Consider the following 26553-nt stretch of genomic DNA (forward strand, 5'->3'; position numbering starts at 1 on the left):
TGCTTTCTATGAAATAGGCTACATCCTCCCCAAAATCGACCTTTTATATATGCAACATCCAATAAAAATCTAAACGTTGGGCATGCAGTGGATTTTATTTCCATTTGAAAAGAGATATTTGTGTTCATTCTTCTCGGAATCCAATTATTGGTTAAAATATTTAAAACCAAAAAACGATGTAACGAAAGAGAAACACAACAGATTCTGCGTCAAAGATCGAAACAAGAAAAGTTACCTTTTCTCTTTTTTAGATTGTTGATGGCATTTTTCGATGAAAGTTTTGAATTGTCACCTTATAGCTTCTCCTTTCGTGTATCGTTGCAATCGGCTATCTAGTTGAAGAGTCCTTGGAAAGCCAGTGATTGTAGAGCGGCTAAAGACGCCTGGAAGCCCGCATTGTAGTCACAGGCTACTTCGTTTGTAACATAGTTTTCCCGATCATCCACATAGAAGTCATTATTGTCCGGTCCACCAACAAGAGCTCCATACAGAATCTGAGGATTGGGTGCGGTTGAACTGTAGGCGCTCCAATCACAAAGAGCAGGTCTGTTCGGACATGAACTGCATCAATGACGAAAAGAATGAAAATATATAGATGTTGTCCAGAAAAAACGTTTAAGGCTTACCAAAATTCAATGGTTAAATGGTTTAAAATTTGTATCTTTTTCTCACCTGGAAGAGTGGTGTGGCTTTCCAGGAGGATTGACTCCGAAACCTACAACAAAGCTTCGACCTGTGTCTCCAAGCGCGTAATGAATCTGCTTTTGCGCGAATTGGCGGTACGTCAGTGGGCTGATGTTAAGATCAGCAGCCTTTTCAATACATTGCAACACATTAGATTAGCACGTCTTAATTATAACAGCTTACGGTAGTCAACAGTTGAGATAAAACTAACATTACTTGAAGACAAATAAATGCGACATTCGATGCATGGCGCAACGATCCCCATTTGTTGACGAAAAGCAGTCCTTTGGGCGTTTTTGGCTGATTGACTTTGGAATCACAAAACGCTTTCACTGCATTTTTGTACTGTGTTTCGCCCGTCAGTCTGGCCAACATAATCTGTATTTTCCATGTTTTAAAGAACCATTGATAGATTATCATTTCAAGGCAGACAAAATATTGAAACACTTATAGTGTACCTGTACACCCGGCTCTTTCGAATCCCATGAAAATTCCCAAGGATTGCTCGAGAGACCGAATTGGCTGTAAAATACCTTGGCATCATTAAGGTAAGCAACATCGTTAGAAGCTCTGTAAAGCCAACTAGCGCTCCAAGCCAATTCGTCTCCATATCCACTTGATCTACATGCAAACGAGATTGTTGTTAAACAAACAGTAAATACGATAATAAAATTGGCAATAACTTACGGGTAAAAGTCGGCTACTTGAGGAATAGACTGACTATATTTCCCTTGATACTGTTTGGCGAAGGCATACAATTGCTTGGCTCTTGTCAAGCAAAGGGCTGAATAAGTGCTATCGACTGATTTGAAAACTATGGAAGTAGCCGCCAATGCTGCAGCTGTTTCTCCGGCTAAATCAGATCCTATTGCGTATGCAAGGTTTTTATGTGCTACCTGTTAGTAACAGTGATAAATTGTTGTTAAAATTACCAGGATTTGATGCGGAAATGAAGAAAGCCTGAATTAATTTAAAACGCAGATTTAAGTGAGCCATTAATGAAAAAGAAAAAACAATTTTCCGGCTACCGGTCGATTCATAGTCATTTCTTCGGGACGTCCCCAATAGTTGTGATCTAGAGTGCCATCGCCCACTTGTCCATATAATTTATTAGCTGCTACGTGAGCTTTGATAAAATAATCGGTTGCCCATTTCACCATATTTTGGGCTTTTGTCAACTGCCCTAAAGTCAGTAGAAGGAAAGTTCAGGATTACATCACAATTTACTTTTACGGTCAACATAACCTGCAGAGGAATAGCCAAGTGGATAATCGATGATCGACCATGCTATTATCGTAATAGTGCTGGCTAATGGAAATCCGAGCTTCAAATGATCTCCAGCTGTCGATTAAAGCATAATGTAATACTATTAACTAAAACTTGTTAAGGTAATAGCTTTCTTACCATCATAGTAGCCTCCACTGAGGTCCTCTCCGCTTTGTCCACGATCGTTTAATGCCGAATCAGACCGATATGGAATTGGGTTATCAGCGATCGGAAGACGACCAGATCGCTGCGCATAGTAGAAGAGCAGCGATTTTGTGATGGCATCGGGGTAGTTATATTTGGTTGGTAAGCCACTGCCTGAAGTTGTAGTCGTCTAGTTAATAAAGAAAATGTATTACATAATTTTCTATAACCATTGTCAGTTGTTGCTACTGGTCTGGTGGTAGTTGTTGTTAACGGTGCAGTGGTCGTCGTCAATGGTGTAGCAGTTGTCGTTAAAGGCTTGGTTGTTGTCACTGAATTTGTTGTCGTCAGTGGGTTGGAGGTAGTTGTAATTACTGAAAAATTCGCGGATTAAAAAGAAATTTAATTTCGCTTAGGCTTGCGTAATAAATTAATCGAATTTGTTGTTTACCATTAGAACAGACATTAATGCCATTAAAAAGAATAGTAGTTATGGTGGGCGCAGGATTTACTGTGGAGACATAGTAAGCATTGAATCCGACGCTGCTCAATAGAGCTCCAGCATTCTGAACTCCATTATAGCTGACACTGCTCAGCCGGTATTGGACTGTACTCGTCATAGTCGATGTAGCGTCCCAAACCTTTTCAAAAGATTTTAAAAAATGCTACAGTTTCTACTTGGCAATAGGAGCATAAAAACGCACATAAAGACTTGTAAGAGCTGAAGAAAATGTTATATCCATCTTCCAACTAGTGGTTGAGGTCTTAATTGGAACTTTTAGCGCGGCTGTGTAACCTCCAGGCCAGGATGAACTTAGGGTGACGATGTTGTCACATGGCCCACCTGTTGAACGGAGGAAGAGTACGTATACATTTTTGTTATCAAGTTTTTTCTATCTATTTAAATGTGATTTTTTTTTATTGGTTGTAATACCTGAGACAAAGCAGATGAAAAGAAGAATGGCAAATGCTGATACAGGAAACATTTTCAATGAACTAGCTGGATTTTTCACCAGCGGTTTACTACACCTTTATAGTGACAGTGGCTTTCGGTAATTGCAGCAATTTCTTTTTATTTCTACTGTGACGTTAACATGTGTAGTTTCCAAATAGGGTATGCAAACACAATCGTGGAGCAACGTACTCCACGCCAGACGCAGTAGGCTACATGTGTTACCAGCTGCCTCTAACGGCCTTCTGTTACGAATTTGTTTCACTTGGTTTGGATCACAGGGATCGAATATAATTTTTTTTTCCCCAGTATGTATAATCACGTGCAAACCCGAGGTGTACACACAATGGTTTTCTTCCTTGTTTACAGAGTGCCTTCATTTACATATCATTTACCTACCTATCCCATTGTTGGTCAGGTGGCACAAATGGCTGCAACAGACGGTTACGTACCTGTTTTACATATCTGTTTTACATTGGCCAGGCAATAGAGTTGAAAGAGAACTTCTTTTGTGTGAGTCCGTCATCCCTTGTTAAACCCGTTGTAAAACAGCTGTAATTACACGGCTTATACGTTACTGGTTTACTGAACACGTGAACAGTGAACAGCTGAACAACCCTGGGATGGGATAATGGCGTGGCCATGGGCATGGCATCCCGGTTCGCAGATCGCACTGTTGGTTTGTTTTAGGAATAATTCCGCGGATAATTCCACGAAATAATTTGGCGGATAACTCCATGATAATTTTGTGGATAATCCCACGGAATAATCTGTGAAAAATTCGAAGAATGAAAAACACTTATCGCCTAAAATTTTCAAGTATTTAATGATCGATAGGTTGAAGGGCAAATTTTTTATTTCTACATTTCGGCAGGTATTTTCCTCACGCATCCGCTAAAAACCAGCGGGTCTTTCGGTCGTTGTTTTTGTCGAATTTCTATTTTTTATTATTTTTCCATTGTTTTGAAATTTTATAAATGTACATGTTCTCCAAATCAGCCGGGACGTACGGACTGATTCACAGAACGATATATTCGTATGGTTGCTACCTTTTCAAATCCAGATACCCTTTTTCTACTTTCGACTATTCGGTTCTATTTTTTCCTGTCTGGTGAACTATAAGCAACGTTTTCCAACGCTGTTACGACTTTATACGAGTGGTTTGGCTTTCCAACGAGTGACAGCTTCCGAACGAAGATGGTGTCGCAGTTCTAGCATCAAGTTGTATAGAATGGCCATAGATGGCGTGAGAGCGGGGTTTTACCTGACAGGTTGGTTTAACGACGTGAAGACTGTTAGTGGAAATTTCTCTGTTTTTCATTCCAGAGAACATATCACGTTTATTCTGGGGAGTTGTAAAAATTTTCAGGAAATCGGGAGAACTTTTTCTGCCCAACGTTAATTCGCTTAGTCAGTGATGCAAAATACGTTTTCATTCGTTCAACACAAGATCCTTTCCTGTTAGGTGAACGTCAAGGTAATGTCTAATGAGTCGATAAACCCGAATTTCTTTTTTGAAAAGGAATCCATTTTATTAGATTCGCTATTTTTATTTTGTTAAACAGCTGCATCAGCTACAGAGCAAGAACATAGAATTTAAAAAAATGATTTTATTTTATTTTTTCTTCAGGAATTCTGTTTTAGTTTCAACGTACAACAACAAAAAATCTACCACTATGATCAAGATGCCTTTATTTGGAAAATCACAAAAATCACCTGCAGAGGTTGTTAAAGCACTAAAAGAGGCTATGCTCTCACTAGAGAAGGGTGACAAAAAGGTTGAAAAGGTCGGTAGCCAATTGTTGTTGTTGTGTGTGTAATCGTGATCAAACTAATGTTTATTTACTGATAAAACCCAGGCACAGGAAGATGTGAGCAAGAATTTGCTCTTGATCAAGAATATGCTTTATGGCACCTCAGACAGTGAACCGCAAACTGACATTGTTGTCGCCCAGCTGTCCCAGGAACTATACAACTCTGGATTGTTAGTGCACCTCATTCAGCACCTTTCCCGTGTTGATTTTGAGGTTTGTTTAGCAGCATGACGTTTTAATTAAATTATCTGTTTTAAAAAAAAAAAAAACTTTTGTTTTTACAGGGGAAAAAAGATGTGGCGCAAATTTTCAACAACATTCTTAGGCGACAAATCGGTACACGTTCTCCGACGGTGGAATATATATGCACCCGGCCAGAAATACTTTTCACGCTTGTGCAAGGGTAAATTAGCTATAAAAAAAAAACATGTGTGGAAATATTGCAGTTTGGAGTACAGTTTTATATCTTGACCCACACTAGATATGAGCATCAGGATATTGCGTTAAACTGTGGTACGATGTTGCGTGAATGTGCCCGATACGAGGCCCTAGCCAAAATTCTCCTCTACTCTGAGGATTTTTATAATTTTTTTAAATTTGTGGAAGTATCTACGTTTGACATTGCCTCAGACGCCTTTTCAACTTTCAAGGCAAGGTTTAAATTGATCGATTTATATAATTACATTCGCATTTGGCTTTGTGCAGAAATACGTAACAATTGCCATTGTTATTCTATCACGCAGGAGTTGTTAACAAAGCACAAAATTCTTTGTGCCGAGTTCTTGGAAGCCAACTACGACAAAGTTTTTGCCCATTACCAGGGGCTGCTTAATTCCGAGAATTATGTTACCCGCCGACAAAGCTTAAAACTGTTGGGTGAATTGCTTCTCGATCGTCACAACTTTACGGTTCGTAATGAATTTCATTGCCTTTTGATGGGAGTTCGAGATTCCATTCGTTGTTTGGTTTCCGTGGACATCTATAGGTTATGACACGGTATATTTCCAACCCGGACAACTTGAAGTTGATGATGAACATGCTGAAAGAGAAGTCACGCAACATCCAATTTGAAGCGTTCCACGTCTTCAAAGTGTTTGTGGCCAACCCGAACAAGCCGAAACCGATTCTGGACATTTTGCTACGCAATCAAGAGAAATTGGTCGAATTCCTGACCAAGTTCCACACTGATCGATCCGAGGACGAGCAGTTCAACGACGAAAAGGCTTACCTTATAAAACAAATCAAAGAGCTTCGACCACCCGAGAATTAGCCGCGTCCCGTCGCCAAGTCTTTCCTCCACGTCCCCCTTTACCCGTTAGCTCCCTTCCCTCCTTGAGCTATTTGATATCCCCCCCCATCCCCCCCATTCCCTTCACATGCTTGACTTTGTTTGTTTGGAGAGAGAAAAAAAGAGAGAAAATTATCCACGGTCGTGCTGTGTATTAATCGATGAGCAGAGCGTTTAACTTCCTCTTAAATTTCAACACAACAACAGCAACCCACCTTGAAAAGGAAGGTAAGTTGTTTGCTTCTCTATTCTTTCCCGTGACTCAACTTCCAGCAAAGCAAAAAGGGGAATCTAGAAGACTTAAAAAAGCAAAAACAGGAGACGGATGAGGTACTCTCGATAGCATTTATATTGTTGGAGTGATTGTCCTTTTGCGCACACACCATGTCTCCCTTGCAGTTTCCATTGTTGAAATGGGGTTGGAAAAATGGAAACATTTCGTAGCTTGCCATGCATTTTTTATTTGTCCCTTTTGTTTTTTTTTGTTTGTTTTTTTTTTTTTGGGGGGATAGAACAGGCGTAGTGCGCTGTAGAATTTGAAATAGCAACCGGCTCCTCTCGATATTGAAACTTAACTAAAAAAAAAATGATCCCTTCTTGCTTTTGGAACGCTGCCGAAAAGAAAAAAAAAAAAAAGTCTATGGGAAAAAGAAACAAGAAGACAACAACAAAAGTTTGAAAAAAAAAAAAAAAAATGAAACAAATCCATGTCTGATTTCTCTGCCAGTCCGTTAGGGATTGTCCGATCTTCCACTAAGTGATTTTTGTGTTTTTGTTTGATTTTGTTTTTGTTTTTTTGTTCTTTTTAATAACAGCCAAGAGAGAGAGAGAGAGAGAGAGAAAAAGACATAACTAACACAAAATGATGATAACTAATTAAAAAAAAAAAAAAAGAGTCAATGAAAGGAGTTTTGATAATAGAGCTGAGTATAAATACAAAGGTCGTCTGAAATCGATTCTCTTTTCTTCTTCATTCTAAAACTCTTTGATGTGCACGACATTTAATTGAACTCTGCCATTGACAACTCGTTTCTCGTGTATTTACATAATTTTTTTTCCTTCTTCTCCGTCTTCAGCTGATATCGTGATATCGGACTATTTACCCTTTTGGGGGGGTGGGATAATAGCGTGAAATGACAATACCTAGAAAATAATTCAAACCAACAAAACACGACACGCTATAAGGAAAGGTGAGCCCAGCCAAAATTTGTATTATCTTTTTTCAGGTCCGTTCCCATTACAAAAGGGGGGGGATTACGTATTCATACATAGATCGTGATTGATTTTTGTTTAAAAAAAATTTGTTCTTGTTGTAATGGTTTTGTAAACGTGATGGAGATAGGATTATTTATTATTTTTTTAAAGAACGTCGTGTTTCGTGTGTCTAACAAACGATGATGGGAGGGAATATAAAGGAGAACAACGCATGTATCACCCAACTAACTTCTTCTCCTTTTTTTTTTTAATTAAAAAAACAGGAGGGGAGGGGGTTTCATTTTTGAACATTGATTTCTTTTAAAAAATCCACGTATAAAAATAAGTCAAAAGCATCGAGCTTGACTAGTTTCTCAGTTCACGAAGGGATATTAAAAACAAAAATTGTATAGCTTTGTTTTATATGTTTGTGTTTGTTTTGTTTGTTTTTTTATAAGTCCGCCGTTATCGTTTATCAATTCCCGACTTCATCCAGCGTGAGAAAAATGGGCGGTAATGAACGATTGTTTTGTTTTTTTGGAGGGGAGGGGCTGATTATTCCGACGTTTGATTCATCATAAAACACATGAATGATATATATATACGGTATATCCATTCATTCACACATAATACATGGGGGAGAATGAAGAAATTACAATATACAATTCCCAATTTCAAAAAAAAAAAAAACTATTGGCGCTGTGACAAATTAATAAACACACACACTCTGACGAAAAGAAAAAAAGGGGGAATGGCATATGGCAAGGATTCGGATGTGTGAGCGTCTTTTTTGTTTGTTTTTGCCATCCGTGTCGAATGGCTTTTGATATAACAATAAGACCAAACATCAATATGTAAATGAAGTACTTGCATCATTGTACTTTGAACACACACATAAACAAATGTGTTTCTTGTTTTGTCTTTTCAACGATCCGGCTCGATGCCTTCGTCTAAACTCGACGTCCGGATATCATCGGCTGCTAGGAGCACCGGCACGGCCGGTGCTAATGGGATTTCTACCTGTTGCTCCGCTTCTTCCGGCTGCTTCTGTTCATCTTCTTCTGCAGGACGCATCACTGCGCCATTCGTTTTAGCGTCGATTTCCTGCTGTTGCCGATGTTGGTGATATTGAAGATGATCCGAGTGGGCGGCTATGTGCTGGAGCGAAACAGCTAAAACGGCCAGGGCCATGCGGGGTCGATTGAAAGCCCTCCAGGTGGCGACGGCCGCAGCGGCTGTGGACGGCACGGCTTGTTGCGCATTAGACGCCAGTAATTTGTGCTCCACTCTGTGATGGCTTTGACTGCTGGAATGCCCCGAAGCGTGACTGGAACTCCTCGGATGTCCAGTACCGTCTTCATCGTCGCTGGGTATCACAGCTCCGGAATCCTGACTCGATTTGCGGACGCGAATCGATTTGATGTCGCTCATGCCAGCCTGCAGGGCCGTCAGTGATTCGGTCAGTCCTTGCTGGGCAGTACTGGCCGCTGCTGCAGCCGCTACGGCCGCCGAAACGGCCGCCGTTGCAGCCGCTGATGTTTCTCTTGGTCGAAGAGCTGCGTATTCTATTTGGTTGTGTCGAAAGAGAAGCGATCAACTGAAATGTGTATCCTATTTCAGCGTCAAAGAAAGAGGTTTTGCCATGCAAACGGACCTGAGTAATTGGACCATTTGGATCCTCGTCTCTGGCCGGCTCCGCTGCTTCCTCCGTGATGATAAAAATGATTGACGTTGCGCCATTTCTTGGTGTTCAAACCGCCGCTGCAGCTGAGGCAGATCCGCAATTCTTTACGAATTGCCCGGTTGTAAATGCCGTAGAGGATCGGGTAGGTGACACTTCCAGCGCACATGGACCACATGGCGAAAACGTACAGCCAATGAGGTGGCGTCCAGCTACCCAGTCCGCCCCAATAGCCGATCATTTCCAGTAAAGCCAGTACTAACATCGGGATCCACGTCAATAGAAAAGCAGCCAACACTAGAAAAATGGTCCGCATTCCTGCACGGTAAACCGGATGTTAATCAACGATGACTTGCCCCCCTACCCCTTTCTTGTTTCAATTTGTTTTTAAATGTCTCATTTTTTTCAAAACATTACAAGCATTTTTTTACATTATGCTATTAGTTATTTGTTTTTCAATCTCACATCCTGGAGAATATATAGCCACACACAACTGTGTTGGCCTCTGGTTGCCATGACACCCGCCCCCCCCAAAAAAGGATAAACACAGACAGCCGAAACCTCTTTTTGATTCCCGCGGTAGCAACAACACGACACGCACACGAGAGTATAGATCTATACACACACTCCGCCGGAGATTTTTATAGCTTGAACTCTCTCTCTCTGTGTGTGTGTGTGTACTGCATATAAAAGTTAATGATTTTTTTTTTTCTTTTCTCTCTTTCTCTCTTTTGCTTTGCCATACACTTTCAAAACAGCACATTATTCAGGGCCGTCTTGACTCAGCCAACCATTTGATGTCTAAAGTCGTCAAGACGATATTGAAAAAGAAAAGCTCTTCTAAAGGGCTTCTTCCTTAATCTGAAATGCAGACAACGCCTCGCATCCAATCCGGAGAGCTATTTACTTTCTTCGTGTATAGATGTACACATAAACTGTCTCTCTCTCTCTCTCTATATAGCCAATGTCCTGGACGAGATCGCCCAGTGCGAGGGGGTTATATCTAAACATTGCTATTTTTAATTTCAGTGCGAAAAAAAAAAAGAGGGGGGGAAGTTACATGGGCGGAGATTTATCGATAGAATTGCAAGGCGGATCTTATATAATATCGATTATCAGGGAGTATCATGCCAAAGGTCCAGCCTATTTTTGTTTGGCCAGCGTTGTGATGTCAATCAATATCTCTCAGCTTTTACATTCAGCTGATGCTATATAGAATTTGCGATTCACTTATAGCAAGGCTATGATAAAGACTTTGCAGCAACGTATATATAGGAATAAAAGAAAAATCAGCTGTTTGGGTGCATGACATTATTGATCCCCGATCGGCTAACATGAGACGTTGCCTAGGCAACGCGACTGATTTTATTACAATCACGACCTCTCTGCCCATATATTACAGAGGGCAACAGCATGACACGACCTCCTTTACTTGCACCGGGGAGGGGGGGACATTTGATGGCTGACACCGCTATACATTGATCGGCCGACATCCGCCAATTTTCGTCCGCAAAGGAAGGCCGGAATCGTATTAAACAGATTTAGGCAGACTGTGTTGTAACCGGAATTAAGGACAGGATTCGTTTGTGTGTCCATATAGCCGAAAAAAGCTTTTTTTTTTTCTGATGCAACCGGATCTTTGGCTATTACAAAGACAAGATTTCTTCATGTTGCTCGTCTTACAGCGGGGACGGTCGGATTGTATGTTATCCTTCTCGGGATTGTGAACGCGTTCGTCGCCACAGAACAAAGATTGAAAGAGACAACAGCTGACTATCAGATATCTAATATGTGCAGAAAGGAAGAAGAAAAAGGGAACTCGCTGATACAAATCACGAGCTCCGCTCACGCAGAATTCCCCCCCCCCATTTTTTATTATTATTTATCTATGGCCCATTCGTTCGCTATATTATCCATCCACACGTGTGGTAGCTTATGTTCCTCTTATTACGTTTGTCCCCATTTATTTTGTCCTCCCTTTCTTCCTCCCCACTTCTGTATACACATTTCACTCTCTTTCCCTTGTCTTTCTCGATTTTGTGCTACACAAAAATTCAGCCATCCCAGCTGATAAAACAAAACAAAACAAAAAAAAAGACTATTGAAAAACGCACAACAAGTTGAAACGTCCCGTTGGTCGATGAATCACGACCGAAAGTGAAAAGAAAAATCCCAACTCCCCCTGCAGCTATTTGGCATCCATTTTCTTTTCTTATGATGCCATAATGATGGAAAGACAAGAAAATTGAGGGAAAAAAAAAAGAAAGAAAAAGTTGGACAGGAGGTTTGTCTTGCTGGTCACGAGAAGGCGAACCAAAAAAATAAAATCCAAAATAAAAAAAAACGAGGAAGGGGAGAAATGAATCACCTTTGACGGGAGCGGTAGAATTGATGGATGATGTGCTGGACAGCCAGGAGAAGGACGGTTTGCGACCGTTGAAGCTGAAACGATTGCGTCGCAGCGACCGGTTGACATTGTTGTTGTTGTGACCGCCACCTATGCTCGTCTGCGAATCGGACATGGCCACGCGACCCAGTTCGCCCAGTATGTTGGCCAGCTCCGCACTGCAACCGGGCGGCGGAGTCGGTGGCGGATTACCAGCAGCCGCCAAAGTTTGGATCCGTTCCAGCGGAGTCATCGGTGGCTCCGACATTGTCCCTATTACGCAATGGCCAATCAATCAGACATCCATCGATCAAAATCTTTTGTTTTTATTCTTGTTATATTCAGCTGCTGCTGGACTGGCACAGGTGAAAACAAATGAAACGAAACGACAGCAGCAAACATTTGAATTCACTAAGTCGATTTGTTTTTTTTTTGGGTCTTACCGAAATTGATTCGTTTGCATTTGGTGCGAGCCACTTGAAGAATGGCGTAATAGAAAACTAGCATGGAGACGAGCGGGAAACAGAACGTGATGATCAACAGGACGGCCGAATAGGACAGCGAAGACGTCCAGCCCAAAAAACAAGCGCGATGTGACTCTTCGTAGTCGTACCTGTTGATTTATTTTTAGATGAAACGTGACTCATTATTGAGATTCATTTTATCCAGAAAGAAATCATATTAAAAAAAAAAAAATGGGTCGTAGCCAACGGGAGCGTGTCCGTCCAATTATCACGCGGGAATTTCGAAATTTTGATTAGAACGTGTGAAAAGGAATATACTGACAAAAGCCCTAGACCTACATCAGCGACTTGCCAAGCGTATATCACGTCAGACGGGATTACATCATGCATTGGAAAAAAAGAAATAGATGATTACATGTGTGCCAAAATATCTTGCGCCCTCTATTCAAATTACTCGACCCACAGGTCCCTGAGTACAAAATCTTTGAGTATCCAAACGAAACAAAAAAAAAATTAAACTTTCAACATTATATGCAGACAACTGTTGAATCCTAAATGAGTTCAGCAAATAATTTTAAGTCTTCTATACAGTTCTCGCAAAAATGAACGTTCACATTTTAAGAATTTTTTCCTGGAGTATAGACAACAATAAGATTCGACTTTAACAGCCTGCCCACTTAAAAAAAACAAGGGCCATAATTAAGCGAAATATCTCCATCGTAGAAAGGAAAATAAGACACGAAAATAGCCACACAGTGCAGCCATCCATTTAGCCATTTTTCTTTTTTCGTCCGTCCATTAAACATCGCGTTTTGGTCTCATCGCAGATGCCTTTCTCTCTATAGTTCTGTTAACGATTGTAAACAACTTGCTTTAAAAAATCTTGAAAGAAAAACGCTCTTTTGTTCTTCGGCTCTTTCATTAAAAACAAACACAACAGCTGAAGAATATGACGACGTTAAAAACAAAAAAATAGATGGCTCATTAAATGTATAACAAGTGCGTCTCTATATACATAAGATGGGGCGCTTATCGTTCAGACACCTGCGAAGGCGCCACTCACGTTCAAGTTATTTCGCCAGTCGAAATGCGCAACAAGAAACCAGCCAAAGAGAAAGAATTAAACAAAAAAATTTTTTTTTTTTTGGGGTCATGTCCCTTTTTTTTTATTTATTTATTTATTTATTTTTATGCTGCGCACTTGTTCATAAAAGGCTCGGCTAACGGAGAAAACCTTTTCGAACTGTTTCATCTTTTTTTTTTTAAATTTCAATTTATATTCAAGATGTAGGAAGAAATGGCTAATTTACAGGGGGGGTTAAGAAATTTAGCGCAATTGCCTTTGATGAATTGATTCATTGTTCTGTTGCGGATCTATATATATAACGAATAAGGCGCCTCTAGCTAAAATCTAATGAACAGCCATCTTGAAGAAGAGAACGAAATCAATTGAAAGTCTATTTTTAAGTGGGAGAAAAACAAAATGGCAGGTGCTGTTTTGTTTCTCTATACAAAAAGAAAAGGCGGCCTTATATATACGTATACAAACGATAGAGAGACGAATGGCCTTTCTGGCTATACGTGTTACATTTACAATAGATAGTCTTCAAATTGAAAGGACGAAGGTCACACGGCATTGCCGACGAAAGAATGTTTAATACCAAATGTCTTGCGTCTGATATGCTGGCAGAGGCCATTTCACAATGTTGCCATATCGACAACACGAGTCGATATTTATCGGTTATCTCAATAAATAACATCGATTTCATTTCCCCCCTGCCCAGAAATGGACATCAATATAGGAATACATACGTCGACCATCCGAACAAGGGCGGCAGAGCGCAGACCAGTCCCAAACACCAAGCGAAGATGAGAAGTCCGTTGGCCCGATTGCGCGTCATTTTTCGGGAGTACTGCATCGGCCGAACGATTGCGAAATATCTAGAAAGGAAAAGAAAAATCAATCAAATCTCGAAACATTTTGATGGACCTGTCTTCCTATTTTCTATAGCGCGTTTTCGCCTTCACAATGGCTGTCGAAATAAAATAAAAAAATCAATGACGGCCGCCTATTCATTGGGACCTTTTCCATCGTCTTTATCCTCTTTTAATATCCCAGCTGATGACCATATTAGGTGATGAAAATATTCTTTACCTCTACCGCGTGACCGTCTATGGATATCCAATCGATCTTTTTATCTAACTACACTAGTTGAGTCTGTAATATTTTGCCCGCAACGTCATTAATAATAAATTCCACGAAAAGAAAGAAAACCCTAAAAAAAAAAGGAAACAAGACATGGGCGGTTGAACGTCAGGTGAGGTCCGTTTCTTCTGCGGCTACTGTCTGCATACACATAATTAATAAATCAGGGAAAGAAAAAAAAAAAAACAACTGAAGGTCGTGTCCCGCAGCAGAAGACGCACGACCTTGCCGTGATTTTCACGCGCTATCGGCCAACTTTGTGAACTTTGTTGGTGAGCTGCTTGTTTCTCTATAGTCTGGGGCTGTGTATATAGATGATCCTATTCTTAGCCTCGTGTTCGCTTGTATTTACTATATGTATTTAAATATACCGTGCGCGCATTCTTTAGTTTGGGGGGGGGGGGACACATGAGAAATGTCTCTTGCTTTTTTCAAAACAGATTTAATTTTTTGAATTAGGTGAACTGTTTAAATCACGAAGGGATGAACCTGACGCGTATCAAAGTGTGGTCGATTCAACCCGTTTACTCGTTAACACGTCGTCCTTTTTTTTTATCATTTGGACCGAGTTCCCGAGTTTGTTTTTTTCTGTCTTGGCATCTGATTTTTCTGACAACGGACGACGTGACTAGAAATGGCCAATAAACTAAAAGCGTCGGCGCCGCCATCAATTTTTAGTTTTGTTTTCGAAACCGGCTGCTAAAATCTATACGATAGTCTCAATCGTCCGTTCAATAAATTTGTGAAAGTTTCAAAGCGAAATCAAATTGTTTCATTTCAATTTTTAAAAAATAAATGAAAAGGCCGTGCATAAACGAAAACAAATTGAAAAAGGTCACCCTATCAAATTTCTACATAGCGCTTTAGTATAAATGGATGTTTATATACACGTCGAGATTGGTGGACATCCCAGCAACTGGACCACGTCCAATACGTTGGCCATAATCAGCAGCCGTCGACTATATACTATACAAATGATTTATCACCAAGAAAAAACTTGCCATTTGGGCCAACTTATAATATCTTTCTTTCTTATATTTCACAAAAAAAGGGCGTGTCCCCTCTTTTGATCAAAAGTCGTCTTCGAAAACGCAATTTAATGGGCGCCCAAACCCTCTATATATGTCGTCGCATTTTTTATATATCTCCTTTTTAAGTTTGTGCTGCGTAACTTGTTTTTTTTTTTTTTTATAATTTTCTATATCGGTCGGTCAGAGACACGAGCCCCTTCACGAAATTATTAAAAAAAAAAAAAAAGAGAGGGACCATATTGGTTTTCTGATTTATTCATGAGTGGTATGTGCAGTGTGACGGTGACCCCTCCACCTTTTCCTAATGGTTTTGATGTTGGGAAACTGTTGAATATGAATGAGCGTTTCTCTTGAGAGAATCTTTCCTATATTATCCCGACGTATTATAGCGCCGGGGCAGCTGGAAGAATTTCAAAACTGCTGTCAGATTGTGCGAGTCTCAACGATGTATACGTGTGTATACCAGGAATGTTTCGTTTAAACCTTTTCTTTTCTTTTTTCAGCGACGAGATTTCAAACAAGTGGCAAACGATTAAACTAATTGCCTGCTGTCGACTTGTAAATTGCGTCATCGGTGCACAGCCAGTCGTGAGTGGTGGAATTGATCGGCATAATAACCTTGTTCAAGGTCTACGCACGTCACACAATAGAGACCCCCACTTCATCACGTAATTGAAATTTTAGTGTATCTAATAATAGGGTCCTCATCTGTATATACAGTTAAAAGCTCTCACTTGATTGCCCTAAAAGCCCTGGACTCTCGACCTGTATATAATGGAACAATGAAATTTTGGACGAAGGAAAATTATATACTGAACAGCTGGGAGTTGTGGGACGCAATGTGTGCGCACTTTGGAGGTTTAAGACGATCCCGCACGGCGTGAGTGCACAGCTTTACGGTGTAATTAGTTGGAGAAGACAAAAGGATCTATATCAACTGGGATGATTGTGTATATAACCTGCAATCAGATTTATACGTGTATAGAACAACTAAAGGCGCATTGAACGGTTTCGTTTCTTCTATATTTTTATTGATTTAAAATATTTAAAAAAAAACAATCGACGAGACACGTCCCAATTCAGACTGTCGAATTGACAGTTGGAGAAATGTGTGTGCCGATCGGTGGACCGTTGTCCTTCCTTTTAACATGCAAATTTCATAGCTCCATTTATCAAGTGTTTTGTCGTACATCGTCAAAAAGAATTTCTTTTGTCTTGAATTCGCCCCAAAAGAAAAGATTAAAATGAGTCAGCGGTCATCGTTAGATTGCGCAACATTAGAATGGCCGCGTACTTCCCTCAGATTTCATGTTTTTATGATGCCATGTGCTATCCAACGCGGATCACGCTGATTCCCAAACTCTTATGATATATCCAATTGCGGAATGATTTTATTTTTACTACTACTACTTTGTATATAGTTTTACGACATGAACTATCCGCAATTATTTTACATCTGGCTTTTGAAAGCCACACACACACAATTCAAGAGGAATGACGAAACAACTCACCGATCGAGAGCAATGGCTGCGAGAGTTGCTGAACTGGCCACTGTTACCTAAATCAATCAAAATTGTTTTGAAACAAAAAATTTAGAAATGCCTTTGAGCTAAAAGATATTTTTTTTTTAAACATGGACGTCTGGACCAATGAATCATATAAGAATAAAATTTAAAAAACCTTTTTTTTTTATCTTTCAAAAACCGCCCAGTGGACGCGTATCATATATCTAATAACAATAATAGCGATAATAATAATTCAAACTACGTATACGTATTATATCCAGTTGGTTGTATACGGTTGTGATTACAGAGGGGCTATGGCAGATGTGTGTATAGAACCTTACCAAAATGGTGAAAAAGGCGTTGATGTAGCACCAAATGGAGCCAAAAATCCACTGTTGTTTGATCGAAGAGACGAGGATGCAGGGGAAAACACAAAACGAGAAGATCAAATTGCTCAGCGTCACGCTAAACACCAATCTGTGAGGGGGAAAAGAAATGAAATCAACAAACGGGTCAATATAATAACGGAGAGAGTTTGAATAAATAATGATTTTGTCTTATTTTTTTAAATCTCCCGCCTTTTTTAAGTAAAATCAACGCGCTGTGCATCGGATTCACGAATAGAAAAAATAAAATAAAATAAATATCTATACACACATCGAAAGGAGAGCATGAAACATTCTCCAGATACACACACACACACACGTATATATTCCTGGAATAAATATCAGACGCTCTGCAGTCACGGCCCTGAATTTATTTTTCCCCCAAAATGAAAAAGAATTCAACATTTTTTTTCTTTTCTTTTCAAAGGACCAAAAAAACAAAAAAAACAAACAAAAGGTATGCTGCGTATAAGAATAATACTATACGCAAGAGCCCAGCTAATAAGTATAACGAAGAACAAAAAAAAAAACAAAAAAAAAAATGGACGTTGTATATAAATCATCTAGACGCGTCTTATTAGACCCGCCATCCATCATTCGGATGTACGTGGCACAGAGGAGGGAAAGAAAAAAAAACGGGCCAGCTCCAGGGCGCGGGCAAGTCCGGAGCCAAGTGAACATCAGCTGGCGTATGTAGAGGACCTTTTTTTTTTTGTTTTTGTTTTTTTAATATTTCTGTTGCATTCTCAAACAATAAATAAAAGTATATAGTCCTATATACATTACGTTCAATATATAAATGCTGCGATTTATTTTCTAAAATTTTCTAAAAAGGATTTAACTATGTAATATATTTTAAGACACATCCGATAAATGATTGAAGGTGCCACAGACATTTGCCCAGGATGTTGTAACGCTCTGGGGTCAAGTTTAAAAAATAAAAATAAAATTTACAGGCGTGTGTATAACCATATAAGGTCAATGTTATACGATCGTATTGATTGACGGTATATAATAATATATATATATATCGCCTTGCCGCAGCGATAATGAAAAGAAACCGTGTGTGTGTGGTCGGCTGTTTTACCTCATTTTATTGGAATTTCGCTACCGGCTTCCTTAATATTTTAATTTTTTTTTTTTATTCTTTTTTATTGTTGAACCTTTTTTTTTTTTTTTTACTTCGTCTACCATAAATCACGAGAAGGAGGAATTCAGGTGTACATAAAATAAATAAATAAATATCGAACAACACAGCACAACAGGCGCCAAGTTTGAAATACATTTTTCAATGTGTTTGTTTACGACTAGCGTATCGTCAAATGAAGCCTCGTGTGTAATAAACTAGTTGTTCTCATCAGCCAAAAAGGAACTTGATTGAAACCGCAAAAAAACGTGGACCACCTCGCGAGAAAAAAGACGTTGCCATTTTATTTTTCTCTATCCTCGTATTTATAGGAAAAGGAATAAACACAACAAAGTGTGACGATGAAAAAGATTGACATCAGTCCACACTATATCGATATGAAAAAGAAAATGCGATACTGATCGTCATTGATCAATGTCTAACGATTTTTCCTTATATACATCGCCCTTATTTGCGTGTAGAACGAAAAAGAAAACGAGTTGCGGGCAACGCTGCCATTTTCTTCTTGTTCCAGCGGCGTGCGTCTTAGATTATCCATCATATATAAAAAAAAAAAGAAAAAAAGGAAAGAGAGAGAACTCAACGCAACAATCAAAAAGAAATTTAGCAACGCCATACGAAACGGACACAATGTCGGTAACTGATAATCACAGAGCCAGACAACGAAATCTGTTTAAAAAAAAAAAAAAAATCTTCTTTAATGCAAAACTGATGGGGGGGGGGGGCGTTGTCGTTTTTATTGTGGCATTTGTTGAACGTTTCAAGTTCAAACAAAACACGGCTAAAGCCAAACCCAAAGCGTTTGAATACATAAATGAAAAAGAAAACAAAAAAAAAACGTGACTTGTGAAGGTGACTGTCGTTTCATTTTAACGAGGCAAAGATCTATGGTCTCTATACTCACACGTGTGCGTTATACATTAAAAACAAAACAGGAAAATATATTATGGAAATGTTGTTGTATTTTCTACCGCGACTCGGGTGAATTTGTTCGCGTGTCACTCGCTGTTTCACGATTCGATGGACGTTAGAGTGTCGAAGAAGCGAGTAGGAGACACTGTTCGCTGCGAGGCTGTTGGGCATATCGCATTATATGCAGATGAGCCTCACCGAGTGATGGAAGAGCCATCTTCCATTCACCGTTATCGACAGACCGTGTTGTTATCGCACGCGAATTATCCCCACCTTATTAAAACGCTTTCAAGGCTATTTTTTTAAGGGGGTTTATAATATATTACATAATTTTTTTTTCAAAGAGGCTCATCAAGTGTTGCCCCTTCCGGATTGATCTTTTTTGTTTTTCCATCAGCAGGGGCGTGATTAATAATATAAATGATTAAATAGAAACACAAATTAAATTTGTTGAGGTCGATGAGGGGAAAGGGAAACACGACAGTTTTGGGTGGGGTTTGTTATGATTTAAAAATAAATAAATAAAAAAAAGACATCAAAAATAGAGTGCGGTTAATCGGTTGTGCAAATATTGTATATAATTTTGATTGGGATAAAAGAATTTAAAAAACAAAAAGTGTCGTGTTCCAGCCGCATAGTTTTTTTGGGTTTTTTTTTGGGTGGGGATGGAATTCAATCATGTAGACGAAGGGATTTTTTTTTTTTCTTTTTCCAAGGACAGACTCCAATTTTTCAAACCTTAAAAAGAGATACGGGAGACCTGTCTGTGCTGGAACACCAAACAAGAAATGATTGTATCATCAAAACTTTTCGTCGTCAAGTTTTTTTTTCTTTTTTCTCTTGATGAAATATAAAAAAGAAAAAGGGCAAATCATTTTTCTTTTTCAATAAAAAACAAAACTGGAAAACATGTCAATATCTACATAGTAGATATAAATACCGACATCGGAATCAAATGGCCTTTTTTGTTGTTGTTGTTCTCCCTTAACCGCCCATTCAATTAACTCACCTTGAAAGTCACGGAACGATTGATTTCCTGCTAAGACGTCAAGAACGTCGAGATCAACAATAATGCACACAGAAGGAAGACGGAGAGCTATATAATAAGCCCACACGATTGATAGTTCCTTCCGCCCCGCCCTGTTATTCACTCAGGCAAAAGCCTTTCTTTATTCTTGTTCCATATTAGACGTGTCAACGAGAGACACCTGCCTAACCTTTTATGTTTATGAATCCGCTTCGCTTTGTATACATCGAAACGGAGCTTTAATTCTATTTCATTGTTTTGAAATTGGATGTCAATCAAGGCTGTATATATAATTGGGATAGCAATTCAAAGCATTTATCAATTGATGTAAATGTGGCATTTTTTTCCTCCAATCAATTCCAATCGATTTCCTGGTTTCTCACATTTCTAGCCAAACCACACACACAAAAAAAAGAAAATTTCCCAGCCTCTGTATATCTATATACAATCACGCTAAACACTTCCTCACTTTGGCGCTACTTTGTGGAAGGTTATATAACTATAACCTCTCTCTTTCGATTTCAAGGACGCGGAGAACAGCTGTCTTTCGCGTGTCTGTTGTGTCTGGACTTTTCAGCGTGTCAATTGGTTGTCTTTTAACGCGGCACGATTTTCTTTTGTTTTTTTGTTTTTGTTGTTGTTCAGAAATCAAACGAAATGTACCGAGAAAGAGTTTTCCCGAAAACTAAAATGACAAGGAGAAATTCACGCAAGATAAATCAATCAAAGGGGACGACATATGTATACGAAAACGGGAAAGAGAAGAGACATAACAAACTCGTGTTTTAAAAAGATAAAAACGCATTATCTTGTTGTGTCGCTTGTCTAATGTCCAATTCCACAGAAATGGGGGAAGAAAAAAAAGAAAGAAGAAGAGACCGGAAAAAAATAAAGAACTGCTGCCCAGCACACAAGGTCACCGGTGTAGGCTACAGAGCACTGCGAAACATATATAAACACCACAGCAAGAACAAAACAAATGGTGGATTTATAAATATTTCGTGTTGTGTAATGAAATCCGGGCAGTATAGACTACGAAAGTCCGCGTTATTTCCGGACAACTTCCGCTATCCAGCCAAAATATTTCTGCTCAATCTTTTGATTTTTAGAAGCTCATTTTTTGTGCATTGGTGTATATGTACATCAGCGGCACGTTTCGTGTCCTTTTTCATCTTGCACCGTCTCATATCTCAAAAATGGCGGGTGCGAATCAATCAAAAACTCGAAAGGAATTCCATTTCAGTCGCCTTTTGGAACGATTTCGCCTCCATTTGCATTTCGGGACAAAAAATAAAAAAAAAATTCCGCGACATCATCGTCAAGCAATTGAATACACATTACCGTATATGCGTAATTGGACTGTCAACTCATTTTCTGATTGACAAAAACAATTTGATTTTTTTTTTTCTTTGCATATATAATTTACATAAGGAACGGAAAAAAGAATCTAACATTCCTTAACGCCATAAATGTCCAGCCAAAAAATGTTATGTCTAACAAAGCCAAAGAGCCGTTTGCGTTCGCTCCGTTTTCGAATCAATTCATCATCGTCGTATCTCCGTTAGCGACAGTTGCAGTGTCAACTATATGGACGATGTATTATATCCCTATGTTTCTACATACTACTGCACGCACGAATCTTCTATTGGGTTGGGATTTTGAAAGACAAAATCAAAATGTAAAGAGAATTGCGTTGAAGAAAGAGGCAAGAAACTCTCTAATGAACTTTTGATAGAGGGACGAACTGAAAGACCCGCGCAAAAAAGAAAAAGGGCGAAAAATATTATAGACGAAGGGTCCGTGACTGGGCGGGATGGCCTTTTCGGCATTTTCTAATCAAAAATCGACAGGACAAAATATAGGAGCCGAGATTCCAAATTTCCGCGTATGCAAATCGCTATTGGCGAGGTACTGGCAAGAGCCAAACTTGTGATTTGAATCTGTGTAAGATCAAAAAAAAAAAAATGTTTTTTTTTCTTGATGGAACGCTTGAAGGCTGTCGTGATTGGCGGATCGCAACAACGTATTGCAGCAAAGTATATCGATTTGAATATTTTTTAATTTGGCCTGCATTGTTAAATACATTTACCAGAGAGATGCAATCGATCGGCCTATACGTATCCTTTATTCGCATCACGAGGCCTCTCGAATGTAGAGCACAGTGGGCCACACGCGTAAACAAGCCGTGCATCCATCTTGCCTACATTGCTAGGCCATCCGTCTCATCTTCTTATTTTGTTTTGATTCATTCCTCACACTCTTCTCCTCTTTATATTTGAAATGGTTTGAGAGACATACATTTTTCATGAGTACATATACGTTCTTTTCCGTCTTCTAAAATGGCCTTTTAGTTTTCTTTTTGTTTTTTTCAATGATTTTCAGAGAATCCTTGAATAATATTAATTCATTCAAAGAAAAATGTGATTTTGCTTGTGCTCTATTCCTCTCTTCTTCCTCCTCCCCTTTCCCGAATGACGCAAGTAAAAAAGGGCCAAATGAGTCCTTGGGAATTCGGAAGCTTTTCTTTTTCAGACGGGCTTCAAATTTAGGAAAAACAAAAAAAAACAAAAAACAAACGGTTTTTTTGTATTCTTGTCCGGCAGTGTGTTGCATAACTGCACAGCCGATCCTATTTCGCAATTTCGGCGGGTGTGTTTATTACATAAGATTATTATTCTCGGTAGATAGATATATATACACTATCGAATTTTCCATCTTTGTTTTTTTTTTAATGAACGCTGCGATGTGTCATTCCTTTTATATACGTGTCAGACCAGCAGCTGGTTGTTGTAGAATTCATTTCAGAGCCGAATGGTTGCCAAAATGTTTCGGCTGTGAACGATTTCCTCAATTCATTTGATGGCTGTCAGAAAATGCTGAAATTTCGCGCTGATCAGGAGAACAAGTTGGCCAAAAGTCAACAAGCCAATTTATTTGCGCATCAACTGTTACGGACGTGTTCAAAAACGGATCCCCTCTTTTCAAAATTTGCATATGGCAGTCGCAAAGCCGCCTCGTTTTTTGACCAGCCGCATCGCAAACATCCAATTTCTTAAAAAAACAAAAGCAAAACACACGGATCTGTCAAACGGACCCTGTTTTTTATATATACCTTATATATATCCTAAATATAATATGAGAACATAGCGATGACGATAGCCGAATGCAATGGATCATAAATGAATCATTTGCTTTCTTCCTAATGAAAAGACACGATGCCTCTCATAAAACGAATGTCAATTGGCAGGACGCACTAAAGCGCTGCTGCTGTCCTACAATAAAAGTTATATATACAGTCTATAGTATTAATAATAATTATTATATGTGATCAAGATCAATGAACTCTGCTCGATTGATAATGACGGCTATGTAATCAGGTTCTCTTCTTCCGGGGTCGTATACAGTTTCCAGAGAGATCGTCAAGTATATACACGATTAAACTCTATAGAAACATCACATTATGTAGTTATACGACAAGTATATTATCATTCTAAATGAATAATAACTCTTTCGTCTTCAATTCTTAGATTTTTTTATCGAAATCAATATTTGCTGGGGCTCGTTATTTCCCACAACGCGATCACGGTGTCCCATAGTGCCCTTGGAGCAAAATAGAAACACAAGGCGAGTTTCAAATTTGTTTTTTTTTTTTGTATCTCAAGGCTAATGTACACGAACATCTCTCTTAGGTGTCACGTACTTTCTTATTTGAAATTCTGAGAAAGACCTTGTAAAAATAAAGATGATATCCTCCCAAGAATTGATTCTCCTCATTTAATCCGTCAATCAGAAACGAAGCAAATCCAACATGTAATCTATTCTCTAGCTTTAAGCCGTTTCCCAATTTTCTCATCCAGCTGCGCTTCCGCTCTTTCTTTCGCTATAAAACAATCCTCTAATCATGCCAAATATAGAAAAAACAATGTTTGCCTTATTCGAAAAGGAAGCACATCAGAAATATTAGAAAATGCATATATAATGAACCTGTTGGACGGATGAGTGAGTAGACCTCGCCGGAGTAAAGTGCACGTGATGAGTCCGTTTCCGATAACGGCCATCAGCCAGATCAAGCCGAAGGTGGACGACTCGGCAACGGTGGCCCACTGGAACAGGCTCTCCACCGAGGATTCGACCACATCGGCCAGCGATGTCGTTTCGCTTGGCGCCGTCAACACGCCGTTGGCCGCGCTGACGAGTCCCGCATCTCCAATGACCGACTGTTGCTCCTGTACCGTCCCGATTGACGAGTTGAACGCCATCTTTGAAATCTCACCCACGCACGATCTCGAATCTCTTTTGAAAGACACACGCACTTGATACACACGCACACGCACTATAGAAATCAAAGCTCCAACTGCTTGTCGTATATAGGTCTAAACAGGACGGATTTTACCTACGTTTAATTCGATTGATTTGAACCTCGCTAATAATGTGTGAAAAACAAAATTCCAAATTCGTTTGGAACGAGAATAGAAAAAATGAAAAAAATGAAAAAAAAATAAAAATAAAGAATTATCCGGTAGCCATCACCATACGAGTGTTGAAAGCCGTTACATCCGTCCTTGTCAAACAGAAAGACAGGGGGGAAAAAAATGTAAATTCTAAAACTGTTTTACTAATAAAAAATTAAATAAAAATAAAAGCCCTTTCCCCTGGACAGAAAAAATAAAATAAAAAATAGCAATTAGACTATTAAACGAGTTAAAGTGTTGGACGTCAACAGGAAACTGATGACGTCGTTCACGACACGCGGGACACTACCGGGCGATCGAGTCTGCATTGTTGTAATGTTGTTTTTTTGTATTCTAATTTTAATTTCCCAACAAATTAAATCGAAAAAAAAAAATAAAAATAAAATAAGAAAAAAAAATGTTCTTCGTTTTCTTTCAACCGGTGCAATTTTTTTCGATCACCACTTGTGAAAAAACAAAAACAAACAAAACTCGCTGATCTTTTGTTGTTTTTTTTGGTTGAAAATTTAGCTCGAACTTTTGGGCTTCTTTTTTCTAAGTTGATTCTCTTTCTTTTGTGTGTCCGTGTGCGGTTGTGTTTTGACGCGAGACTGTGCACCGACTGGACTTATTTCCGTGACGACCAGCTTCCTATATGCCCTTACACACACACACACACACACACACACACCAAGTCCCAGCCAAAAGTCCCGGTACCGCCTCTCTCTCTCTCTCTCCCCTATTTTGTGGTTCACACACATGCCCCCCTCCTCCTGTGTGTGGGTTGATGGGTGAAAAGCGGGGGGGGTTTACATAGCTCTCCCTTTTGTCCATATTACGAGTGTCCAATAAATTGCACTTTTATTTATTTTTTTTTTTCATTAAATAATTTAAAAAGATGGCGCTCGCGTGGATTGTCGATTCCTTTTAAATCCACCTCCGCAAAAAGAACAAATTGGCGAAATTGAAAGGGAAACAAACCGTTCGTAATGGCGGTGATGTGTTAATTGATTTCTCGGAAAAGAAGCAGAGCACAAATCAAAGGGAGAAAAATAAAATTAGCTGTGCATTATAGAATGTCTATATAGTACAGACGTTATAGAACTGATTTGATTCGGTGAAATGAAAGGTCGTGTGTCTGTGCTACGTAGCGTTGCCATGGCGATGTAACAGCAGATGTCTATCATCAATGGGGTGCCCAATTGATTCGATTTGACGTGTATATAGCAACAGTCTTTATTATTTTCTGGGTTTTTTTTTATGACAGAGAAAATAAAAAGGAATTCATTAAAAAATTCGTGACTTGTTATGTAGGATTGTCGAATCGCCCTCCCCGTTAGGCAGAGAATAATGAACTACTGGACCGGTCGACATCATTATCGCAACCTGCTTCCGGCAACCCGTTCCATTTCCGCTCTTGAATGATTTTTATTTCTATTTGATTTAACGAGAGCATTGATATCGATGACGCCATCTATATATCCCCTATACTCTATACTGTTTTGTGTACATCGATCCCAAATGTATAAATCATGTAAATAAATGAGCATAACAAGTATGTTTTTTATTTGATTTCATTCGATGAAGCAACACTGGCGTATCAAAGCCTAAACAAAACCAAAAAAAGGCCATTCAACCTATCCCCCCCCAAAAAAAAAAGATGGGGAATGTGATCAGCTTTTAGTCAAAACACGAGAATCGTTATGTACTACTTTCTTTCTTGTTATACGATGATCGGTCCTATATAAACACACATTTTTCGTTCATGTTTGTTCTTGTTTATTTAAATTTTGTTTGTCGACTTTTAGAGTACATTAGTTAGAAATTCTTGTCGTACATCAGCATAAAATTAGTGTCGAGACCAATCGCTCCAAATAAAGAGACGTTCGCCCATTGATGAAAATGTGATTCTATATGTTGAAGTTGCTGCGGCAACATGTTCAATGACGATCAGATTGATTGCACAGTCGCTGATTGACATTGATCAAATGGTTTGTCAATCATTTCTTATAACC

General features: G+C 39.1%; 3 protein-coding genes across 4 annotated transcripts; 1 reads left to right on the forward strand and 2 right to left on the reverse strand.

The window, feature by feature from the left end:
* Positions 1-76: 76 nt before the first annotated feature.
* Positions 77-3296, reverse strand: LOC116932836 (endoglucanase 11). Its single transcript, XM_032940733.2, has 13 exons — positions 3029-3296; positions 2799-2938; positions 2546-2735; positions 2344-2468; positions 2089-2284; positions 1930-2025; positions 1713-1867; positions 1617-1644; positions 1372-1549; positions 1143-1305; positions 901-1062; positions 673-812; positions 77-561 (listed from the first exon to the last, which is right to left on the reverse strand). The coding sequence occupies exons 1-13, from the start codon at positions 3078-3080 to the stop codon at positions 333-335; spliced, it is 1854 nt and encodes a 617-aa protein (XP_032796624.2). The 5' UTR covers positions 3081-3296; the 3' UTR covers positions 77-332.
* A 996-nt stretch (positions 3297-4292) lies between these two features.
* Positions 4293-7100, forward strand: LOC116932883 (protein Mo25). 2 transcript variants are annotated; one of them, XM_032940792.2, is made up of 7 exons: positions 4295-4523; positions 4677-4833; positions 4906-5073; positions 5145-5263; positions 5342-5510; positions 5604-5768; positions 5846-7100. In XM_032940792.2, exons 2-7 carry the CDS (start codon positions 4723-4725, stop codon positions 6128-6130), a joined length of 1017 nt encoding a protein of 338 aa, XP_032796683.1. In that variant the 5' UTR covers positions 4295-4523; positions 4677-4722; the 3' UTR covers positions 6131-7100. The 2 variants fall into 2 exon arrangements, with proteins under 2 accessions (XP_032796675.1, XP_032796683.1); XM_032940784.2 differs by having other exon boundaries at positions 4293-4523; positions 5342-5768.
* A 66-nt stretch (positions 7101-7166) lies between these two features.
* Positions 7167-25172, reverse strand: LOC116926668 (5-hydroxytryptamine receptor 1). Its single transcript, XM_032933601.2, has 8 exons — positions 24072-25172; positions 16957-17092; positions 16622-16668; positions 13686-13814; positions 11853-12022; positions 11392-11682; positions 8997-9341; positions 7167-8907 (listed from the first exon to the last, which is right to left on the reverse strand). The coding sequence occupies exons 1-8, from the start codon at positions 24344-24346 to the stop codon at positions 8267-8269; spliced, it is 2034 nt and encodes a 677-aa protein (XP_032789492.2). The 5' UTR covers positions 24347-25172; the 3' UTR covers positions 7167-8266.
* Between the last annotated feature and the right edge of the window lie 1381 nt (positions 25173-26553).

The sequence above is a fragment of the Daphnia magna genome, linkage group LG1 (genome assembly GCF_020631705.1).
Source record: "Daphnia magna isolate NIES linkage group LG1, ASM2063170v1.1, whole genome shotgun sequence".
Taxonomy (NCBI): Eukaryota; Metazoa; Arthropoda; class Branchiopoda; order Diplostraca; family Daphniidae; genus Daphnia; species Daphnia magna.